Source organism: Gobius niger, assembly GCF_951799975.1.
Source record: "Gobius niger genome assembly, chromosome: 16".
Taxonomy (NCBI): Eukaryota; Metazoa; Chordata; class Actinopteri; order Gobiiformes; family Gobiidae; genus Gobius; species Gobius niger.
Genome location: NC_136867.1, coordinates 2953207 through 2963800, shown reverse-complemented (window position 1 = coordinate 2963800; position 10594 = coordinate 2953207). Strand labels below are relative to the sequence as shown.

The window sequence follows — 10594 nt, the reverse complement described above, 5'->3', positions numbered from 1 at the left end:
TACGTCCATATATCCACTTTCTTCCACTTTTCCGTTACCGTGGGGTCAGCCATTGGAGCTGCTCAAATCATATTGCACCAGCCTCCCTATGGCTCCTCCTGCAGGTATTCAGGATTCTAACTGGGCGAGTTGGTCTCTCATAAGGGTCTTCTGAACCGCTCTTTGTCTGACCCGTCAACTAGGACCTGTTTGCCAACCAGGGGCACGAAGCGCCAACAACAGAGCTCTCAGGATAATTTGGGTGCTCAAACCCCTCCACCACGTTAAGGTGGCAGTTCCAGGAGGGGACGTAGTCTGGTACAGTTATTAGGTATTTTTTTGTTCATGAGTTTGAATGTAGGTATGGGTCTGGATAGATATTATCCTCCTGCCTGAGTGGAGATGGGCCAGCAGTCCATGTCCAGAGTAAGGAGGGTCAGGGATCCAGCCTACTGGGTCCTGGAGAGATAATAGCGTACAGCTACTCACCTTCTCAGAACGCACAATGCACTGCAGTCAATACCTGTCCCAGGCTGATGATGATAATGTACAAATATATAAGCTAAAACAGTATAAAACATAGTGTGCTTGTAGTAATGATGTAATATGCTGAGGGGAGGGTGAAACATCCCTCCAAACGGAGGTTTTGTAGACACCGACTCAAAACGGAGTGGTAGGTGGAGTGTAAAAAACACAGGAACTGGCTGGAAAAACGTTTACATTTATAAAGTTTTAGGACTGTTCGTTTGTGATTTTGCTGGCTGTGTGCCACATGAAATTTTTGACTCGTCTACTTTTTACTTCCAGCTCCCCAGAGAACTCCACCATGCCGCCTCCTCCGGACTGCGGGGAGGATTACTTAAACCCATACTGGATCCACAAAGTAGTTCCAGTCTACATATACACCATCTCCGCACTGGGCATCCCCCTCAACCTACTGGTGCTGCTGGTCTTCCTCCTCCACAAGAAAGCCTGCACCGCCGCTGAGATCTACCTGAGCAACATGGCCGCCGCCGACCTCTTCCTCGTCCTGTTTTTGCCTTTTTGGGGCAAATACATATCCAATGAATACAGTTGGACTTTCGGCGGACCTATGTGTAAGATCGTGGGTCTTCTGATTGTACTCAACTACAACTGCAGTGTGTATTTCCTCATTCTGGGCTGCGTGGATCGTTTTTTGGCGCTGGTACACCCACTGTCACAGTTCAAACTGCACAGACGCAAATACGCCAAGATGTGCTGCGTGGTCGTGTGGTGCTTTGGTTTGCTGATCAACATCCCGACTCTCCTGTGCAGAAATGTTGTAGAGCTTGAACCAGACAATGAAACCGATCATTATGAGTACACGTGTGACCGGACCTGTTCGTCAGAAGTGAACCTGGCCAACAACATCGTCCAAACTGTACTTACTTTTATCATCCCGCTTCTGATTATTTCCTTTTGCACCGTCAGAATCCTCCGTGTGCTGAGGGAAAGGCCTATGGAAGGCATGAGCGATCAGAAAACCGAGCGTAAAGTGACCGTCCTAGTTTTGGCAGTGCTGCTGGCGTTCCTGATCTGTTGGCTGCCGTTTCGAGTGCTAAAAGTGGTGGACATTGCGATCAGATTCAAACTTATAGGGGAAAGTTGCTTATTGGTCAGGGTTGTCAAAGTCTGTGGGCACATTTTTCCCTACCTCGGGTTCTTCAACAGCGATCTCAACCCCGTTCTGTATGTGATCGTTGGGAAGAACTTTCGCATGAAGATGTGGGAGGTCCTGAGAGGCTCAAGGAGGAAGTCCAGCATGCAGTTCGCTAGCACCGCTACAAGCTCGAGTCTTTTGTCATCGCGGAAACTTCAGGTCAATGCCAACACCGTCGTATGATAGACCCCAGGACTTGTAGAATTGGGATATTAGATTTGCATTTTGCACAAATTTAAAATTGATTTGTGACATCACATCACAATGTCTTCAGTGAACTTTCCAGCCACAGGTGCATGCAGTTCTATAGGTTTTACTATATGGGCACTTTTGGAACTTGCTCAGACCTTGTAAGTTGTCTCTTAATGCTGGGTTTACACACAACGACAAGTCATAAATGCCACAAATCCATATCCGTGGTTGAGGATCACAATTGTGATCGGAATTTGATGATTCGGGGTAGAGGTTCCACGCACCGCCACAAACGGTTACGACCTGTTCCTTTTTGTTACGATTATTACGCTCGGTCACTAATATGCGTTGGGCTCCTGCACAATCAGGTTACACAAAAAGCAAGTAGACCAGCTCAACGTATAGAATAGCAATAGAAGCACATTCAGCTGACTTTAGCTACTCCCCAGAATAAGCGTAAAAACACGACACTCACTGTGCACGCGATCTTCTGGGGATCCGTCGTAGGACTTGCTGCTCTTCATCCATGATTCTCCCTCGTCTGGTCGATCATTAGTGTCCATTTGGCAAAACGTCTTTGCATAATCCACAAAAACAGGCCTGTCTTCACCAGCACTGCGCCCATCGCCGCTTATTTTACATGTCTAAAGTTGTAAATAAGCCTTAACGCTCATCCATGGTGTAGCAACTGTAATAACGTTGTTTTGGTAAGTGTGTGGCAGCCTGGGAGATGCATTCAGTGACAGTAAGAAGTGCGGGAAAGGCGCACCTCTGTCACTTTTTTGAGTCGGTGTCTACAAAACCTCAGTTTGGAGGGATGTTTCACCCTCCCCTCAGCATATTACATCATTACTACAAGCACACTATGTTTTATACTGTTTTAGCTTATTTGTACATTATCATCATCAGCCTGGGACAGGTATTGACTGCAGTGCATTGTGCGTTCTGAGAAGGTGAGTAGATGTACGCTATTATCTCTCCAGGACCCAGTAGGCTGGATCCCTGACCCTCCTTACTCTGGACATGGACTGCTGGCCCATCTCCACTCAGGCAGGAGGATAATATCTATCCAGACCCATACCTACATTCAAACTCATGAACAAAAAAATACCTAATAACTGTACTAGACTACGTCCCCTCCTGGAACTGCCACCTTAACGTGGTGGAGGGGTTTGAGCACCCAAATGATCCTGAGAGCTCTGTTGTTGGCGCTTCGTGCCCCTGGTTGGCAAACAGGTCCTAGTTGACGGGTCAGACAAAGAGCGGTTCAGAAGACCCTTATGAGGCACTCCCGCAGGAGGAAGAAAAACTTCGGCACCTGAGGAGCAGTGGCAGGTGCTGTCCCGGGCCTGGAGCGCGGATTGACCGAGTTTCTGTGACTTTACTTTGGCATGGCTACTGCAGGTACGAAAATGTATTAGCGTAGCGTGTGTTTCTATCAATTTTCAGCGTGAAAACTGTGATTCTGCATTATAAATACTATACGAATACTGTACGAATGCTCTCACGCTGAATTACGAAGCGCCACACTACTCATCACACAAGGACATGCTCTGTTGTGAACTCCACGAACAGAGTGTGAATCGTGACATTCATGGAAGATTTTTTGACAGCCAAAAAGTTTCTCCATGAGTATCACAAATATCACGAGCTGAGGCGTTCCATTAAGAATCCCATCAAGATGCATTAATTCATGTCACGAACGTCACGAATGACGGGAAAATGCCAATCGTAACACATCGTTTCTATGTGTAAACCCAGCATATGTTGTTTTGGTTTCCTGTGTCCGTGATATTCTTTTGCACCATCACTGACTCACGGACTTTACAGCAGGAGCGATTGGAATTCAGAAACCTTCATCCAGTTTGTGACCAATTTGAATTTCTGGATTCACAATCAATAAGGACATACAATAAGGAGTTTGAATAAAGTTCTGAAAATGTCAGTCTTTTACTGACTAGTGGCTGCAGATGTTAAAGGGTTTCTAACAACGTTTTTAAACATGTTATTCTGTATATTGGACGAATGTTTTGTTTTGATGCATGTTTTGTATAATCCTGCATGTTGAAGGATCTATATCATGCAATTTTAGCCATTCCAAAGTTAAGTATAGGCATTTATATGATATATTGTACCTCTACCATTATGGAGCACTCATTTTTGTGATAAATATAAGTGTTTTCTGGAGGTATTTTTCAAACCCGGAAGACAAAACGCTTCGATTCAGTTAACTCCGCCCCCTCTCTCCACACATACAACTTTACCGTAATATAAATAAACAACAATAAGTGAAGATACATCACGATGCAGTTATACGGAGTTGACATCTGCAACACAGCTTCATAAATGGCTAACACACAAGCTAATATGCTAACACACGAGCTAACACGCCTTTGGACTGACTCACAGCTCTGGTCCATCGCTGTTTACATTATGGGACTTGCGTTGGTTATAAAAGTTAATCCACTTTGGTTCTGGCGAAGGTTCACCAAAACATCCATCAGTGACAGTCACAGAAAAACACCATTTTGGTGAAAGTCGCTGAATCCCGGTGAAAAAAAACACTTCTGATGAAGAGTGGCCTCTGCTTGAAAAAGGTTGAATAAAGTCCTCGTAGCCAAACGCGCTTCTTTTTCTCCGTCCGTGACATTATCGTTAGGTAAGAATAAAGAACAGGTGTGTCCAGTTATAACGAGCTCCATCTTCAGCTGCAGCGCAAACATGACTGATCTGTTCAGACGCTCAGGGATGTGTTTGTTTTGGCCTCAGCTGACCTGGAAGCACCTCGGGCACATCCTTTTTTTTTTTTTTTTCCTTCACTTTTTTTTCTCTCTTACAACAGAAATAATGAAAAAAGCTGTTTTACAAATTAAAATCAGGCTGTAAGACATTACATTACAGACGTCGAGCACTTCCGTTCCGCTGTTACGACACAACTGAACACTCAGCTGCTCAGAGAGCAGGATTCAGGAGGATTACGGAGAGCTGCGTGAATGAAGCCGCAAACCACTCAGGGGGTGTTTTTGATAAGGAAATAGCATAACAACATGGCTAAACGCTCTAAAAAGTCGATTTTGCATGATATAGGACCTTTAAGTCCATCTTCCACACTCCAAACTTGTTCTGGTCCAGTCTATGGTCAAACTTTCGTCCCTGTGCAGATTAGCTATTGAAACCAAAGTTGGGACCCTCAACATAAAACATTGTGTGCGTATACATGAGGACCCATGTTATGTTTCCTCTGCTTGTGTGTGTTCATATCCATCAGTATTTGAAGTGAATGGCAAAAGGCCAGTGCACTCCTATCCTGTTCCGTTTACACTCAAGTGCAGCTCTTAATTAGGAGCTTGGAGTCCTGCCTTTGTGTTATCACCAGTGGCATTGTTTCAACTAGCAGCTCCAGGATGACATCTGAGTAATGTTGCATAATGGAAGCTTCATGTTCCTGCTCATTAATTATTTTATGTATTTAAGTTAATTTCAACGTTTGAATATTTAACACGGCAATTGTCAACAGTGCAGAGAAAGAAAAATATCCAACTAGACTTTATTTCGGTGACCACTACAGCCATGTTTAACCACAATACAGCACCACCTTCTACCACAATACAGCACCACCTTCTACCACAATACAGCACCACCTTCTGGATTAAAAATAATGGTGCACATGTGCTCCTTTATTCATTTCAGCCTGAGAACAATATTGGCCTATCATTGAGTTTCAAGACTGCAGATTCTCAATAGAGGTCTGGTCAAAAGTTTGGAGACACATTTTTATTTGTTGGTTTCATTTCCATCGTAGATTCTCACTGAAGGCGTTCATTTACACTAATATAACCCAAGAGACTGCAACAGGCACAGACCTTTTTGTTAAATAAATGTACGATTATTCTGATAAACTCAATAATGCAGCGACACAAGTGATTAAATAAGCACCTTGTTTAATAAAAGTAAAACTTGCTTTGTCAAAAATCACTTAAGTGAAAGCACTGGCGGTGATATAGAGGTGATAAACACGTGACGAAGAAACAATAAAAGTGACACAAATGTGGCAAATCCACAACCAAAAAGTGACAATAAAAAACATGAAAAAGGAACAAAACACACGACAAAACAGAGACGATAACACGATAAACGGTTCCTGGTTAAATAAAGGTTTGAATGTATGAATGAAAATGAGGCGTTACACTGGCTGTATGTTCAGTCAAGAATCGTTGGGCTTTTGAAATGAGATTTACTTTTGCTTTGGAGCTTATAAAAAATGTAGCGGAGTCAAACTTATTATTCTTATCTTTCAAATATAGTGGAATAAATAAATACAAATTACGACTCAAGTAAAGTACAGATCATTAAAACCTTCCACGTCCAGTACTTTACATTTACTTTGTTACTGACCACCTCTGTTTACACTTTACAGCAAAAGTATACAGATAATACTCACTCAAAATCAGATTGGAGGGAATGCTGCTGGGTGTGTGACCCTGATAATACTCCTAAAGGAAATTATCGACAACATGGCCACTAATTATTTCATACTGATAGTCCAATTGCCAGCTGTTCATTTACACTTTTGACATCGTCTCAGTGAGTGTCAAGATGCCGTCACAGAAATGGTTTGGACTTCACAGACTGTTAAAACATTTCAGATGACGACCATATGAACCTCATTGAGAAAATGCTAAGAATAAAGGGTGGCCATTTTGAAGAATTTAAAATATAAAACAATTCTGAGTTTCATTATTTTCTTTCCTACATAATCCCATCTGTTCTTTCATATCTTCAATGTGAATCACACAATGGAAATAGTTTTGTAAAAGCCGATGAATCAAAAGTGTTTCCAAACTTTTGACAGGTACTGTAGATATCTGACATATCAGACTATCTAAACCAGGGGTTAATCTTTTCCCAGAAAACCTTATTGATTGACTGCGGAATTCTTCCGCAGTCAATAATTTATGCAAAGTAACCACTTTATGGGATTTAACCAGTTTATGCAACTTAAGAGTTTATGCCATTTAGGATTTATGAATTTTAAAGAGTTTATGCAATTTACATAATTTATGCGAATTATCCCATTCATGCATTTTACCACTTTATGCAGTTTATACAGTTTATGCAACATGACATTTTATGCATTGTACCAGTTTATGCAAATTTGATTATGCAATTTGAAGAGTTTATGCAATTTCTGCATTCACTTCCCGCATTTCCGCAGTCAATAGCAATGGCGCAGCCATTGCATTTCTAGTTTTTCTTTATTTTTTTTTATCAACTGAAAAAGTGTAGAAATACTACTGGAGTCTGTTAAAGTTACTGTTATTTAATTGTTTTGATCATAATTTTCTTTCTACTCATTTGAATTGTGTCAAAAATACAGTATCTTGGATTATACAACATAACTAATACAATTTTATTTTGGACTATGGATTGCCATCCTAGGGTTATGTTGGGTCCTGAAGCCACACCCTTAGAGAACAACTGATCTAAACGTAAGTGTGTTGGTTTGGGAACCAAGTCAGGCTCTGGCCTTCAGACAGTCCTGAGCAGGTCTCTAGTGCCATCTTGTGGGCATTACTGAGTCTTCAGGCTCTATACCAGGCCTGTTCATCAGAAGCCCAGGGGCCAGTTCTAGCCCACCAAACCATTAAATATGCCCCGCGCCTCATTTTCCATAAAAAAAATAAATAAATAAAATAATATATATATATATATACGACATAGCAATACCAAGCGACTTCAACATCTGGAAAAAGGAACACGAGAAACTAGAGAAATACCAGGGGCTCAGAGAAGAGCTGGAGAAAACCTGGAGGGTGAAGGCATCAGTGGTGCCCGTGGTCGTTGGGGCACTCGGGGCAGTGACCCCCAAACTGGAGGAGTGGCTCCAGCAGATCCCAGGAAATACATCAGACATCTCGGTCCAGAAAAGTGCAGGTCAGGAACAGCAAAGATACTGCACAGAACCCTCAAGCTCCCAGGCCTCTGGTAGAGGACCCGAGCTTGGAGGAAAAAAGAGACCCGCCCGCGGAGGGTGAGGAAGAGTTTTTTTTTATTATATATATATATATATATATATAAAAAAAAAAAAACTCTTCCTCACCCTCCGCGGGCGGTCTCTTTTTCCTCCTGCTATATATATATATATATATATATATATATATATATATATATATATATATATATTTATATATGTATACATATATTACTCACTCTCTTACTTTTACTGCCCCACGTATTAATACAGAACTAGGACGCAGAGCTTTTCAGTTCAAAGCCCCCTCGGATTGGAACAGCTTACCTTTATCCATTTGTTCTTTAACATTGTTTGGTTTATTTAGAGCCTCATGATTTTCTCACCTCAAAACTCCTTGTTTATGTCTTCAAGTGTATCTGTAATTTTGTACTTTTAGTTCATCTTTTGGAAAATGTATATATCTGTTTTGTTTATATATCTGTTTTGTTAACACTGCACCATTTCTCTGCACGGCCTCAGTGTTGGGGACATTTTTGTTCCCTCAGGATCTTTTCAGGGGTTCTAAAAGACTGTGTTATTGCATCTCACCTTTTGCCTTTCCCATCAGGACGTCATGACACTGAACCCACATTTTGGCGCAGATTTGGCCTTTTTAAGACATGTGGTCCTAATCCTTTGATCAGCTGCAAAAACAATTTCAGTTTATTTGTTTTCAATAAAAGATTTAATAATTGGTTTGTTTCACCCCCATTTCTTCTTGTTGCATACTGAAGGTCTACTTTGAACCTTGTTAAGATGCAACCATGCATTTTTCAAGAGGTCTTCAACTTTTGATTTTGAGTGTGTATCGACATTTTTGAGTTTTAAACCATGTTACGACATTCCCTCAACAAAAAACACACTGTAATAGTACTTCGTTTCACTGACACATGTTTTGATAACTCGAAATGCGTCATCATTTTTCTTTTAAGACTGGCGAACTACACAAGTACATTTACTTTTATAAAAATGTGTTTAGAACTCAAGAGCCAATAAATTCAATTTGATTATTCTTCAGTCAGAGTGAAGCTCTGCCTCTCGTCTTGGGAGAGTGGCCATGTTTAGAGCCGCCCCCCCCCCGTCCGGAGCCGCTCTTGAGTGTGCCAGAGCTGGGTCCATGTTGAATCGCTCTAGACTGTTATTTGTGCGTGTTTGACCTTGCAGTGACCCAGCAGCTGTATGAGTGGTCAGCATTTACTTTCGATCACGGTGGTCTCTACGACTCTCCAGGATCAGTTGTTCTGTAGGTTTTCTGGGTCTGCTGGGTCACTACAAGGTCAAACACACACAAATATTCACTTTATTTCCACATTAAAAAGTTGTGTAACCGTTAAGATTGACTATGTTGTATCTGTCTTTTGAGCCTGTTTCTTATTAAAGCTGTAAAAATAAAAAGCTGTCAAATAAAATGAATTTATGTTATCTGGAGGCCTTGGAGGGATCTTCGGTGGATAAGGGGGCCACAACACTTTGTACTTAAGGGATGACTGAAACTGAACACTATATTTGAATAACCCCAATGAAGTGTGACTTCAATGACTTTGAATCAGACGCTTTTATTCACTTCATGTGGGGCTGTAATACCAATAATCAATTTCTATTAATGGTGCCTTTTCCGGACGACTTCCTGTCATTTCAAGGCAAGGCAACTTCATTTATACCGCGCATTTCGTACACAAGGCAACTCAATTGTAAATGACGATGGCACAATGACCAATGAACCTTTTAATTCCCAGAGAAACTGCTGATGCAAACAGCCGTAGCACCAAAGACATGTCAAAATGACCCACAATAAAAAGTGATGTTTCACGCTCAGTAATGAAATCACTTCTTCTTTCTTTTTCTTTATTAAAGTGAGTTATAATATAATACAATGGTAAATTGTATTGATTTAGATAGATGATTTGAACTTAAGAGATAGTTCCTCACATCTTTTTAACATGACAAATACAAAATGATCTAAATTTATATTTAGGATTTTAATTTGACATTTGATTATTTGGAACTAAACTGCAAACTTTCATTTGGTCTCGAACACATGGGGTCACTCAACTTACACCAGAAATTCAAAGTTGGATAAAACGTTAAAAACCCCAAAGATGTGATCTGATCAAATATTATTATTTTCCGGGGGGGGGCACAAGACAAACTGCCAACATGTGTTTTGTTTTTCCAGAGCTGAGCATTAGGGAGCGAGTAGGGGCAGAGCTCAGAGGTATATGGGGTGGGGAAAGGCAGACTGCTTCCAGGGAACTCTCTGACGATTCCAACTGGGTCAGAGCATAAAAGGAGGAGAACAGGCGCAGGAAGGCAGAGACGCACGAGCTTCAGCAGAACAACATGGAAGCGAACATGAGGTATGTTCACGTCTGAAAGTAGCTTTTAACAACTGGGAGAAAGAAGGAAGACGCTACAGGCTGATGTATTGTTGGTTTTAGTGATAATACGCATTTAGCATTGTGATGTGTGCATCTGAAAAGAATTATCAAGACTGAGAGGTATCAACTCTTCTGCTCAGAGAGAATATGGACATCTTGATCTGTCAAATGTGTTTGTTATTTTGTGTGTAGCAGAGAGAGAGAGAGAGAGAGAGAGAGAGAGACATCTGTTTTCAGTAACGTCACAGTCTCACACTGAAGTGGTCTGTAACAAAGTCAGTCACGTTGTACTGTAATTAAGTATATTTGGTTGTAAACTTATTTTCCCTCCACTACATTTGAAAGGTCAAT

The 10594-nt window shown here is 41.3% G+C and overlaps 1 protein-coding gene across 1 annotated transcript; it reads left to right on the top strand.

Moving 5' to 3' along the window:
• Positions 1–805: 805 nt before the first annotated feature.
• On the top strand, positions 806–1982 carry LOC306976326 (B2 bradykinin receptor-like; the record flags this gene model as incomplete). The annotated part of the gene is made up of 1 exon (XM_079574246.1): positions 806–1982. One exon carries the CDS (start codon positions 806–808, stop codon positions 1841–1843), a length of 1038 nt encoding a protein of 345 aa, XP_079430372.1. The 3' UTR covers positions 1844–1982.
• Positions 1983–10594: the final 8612 nt, after the last annotated feature.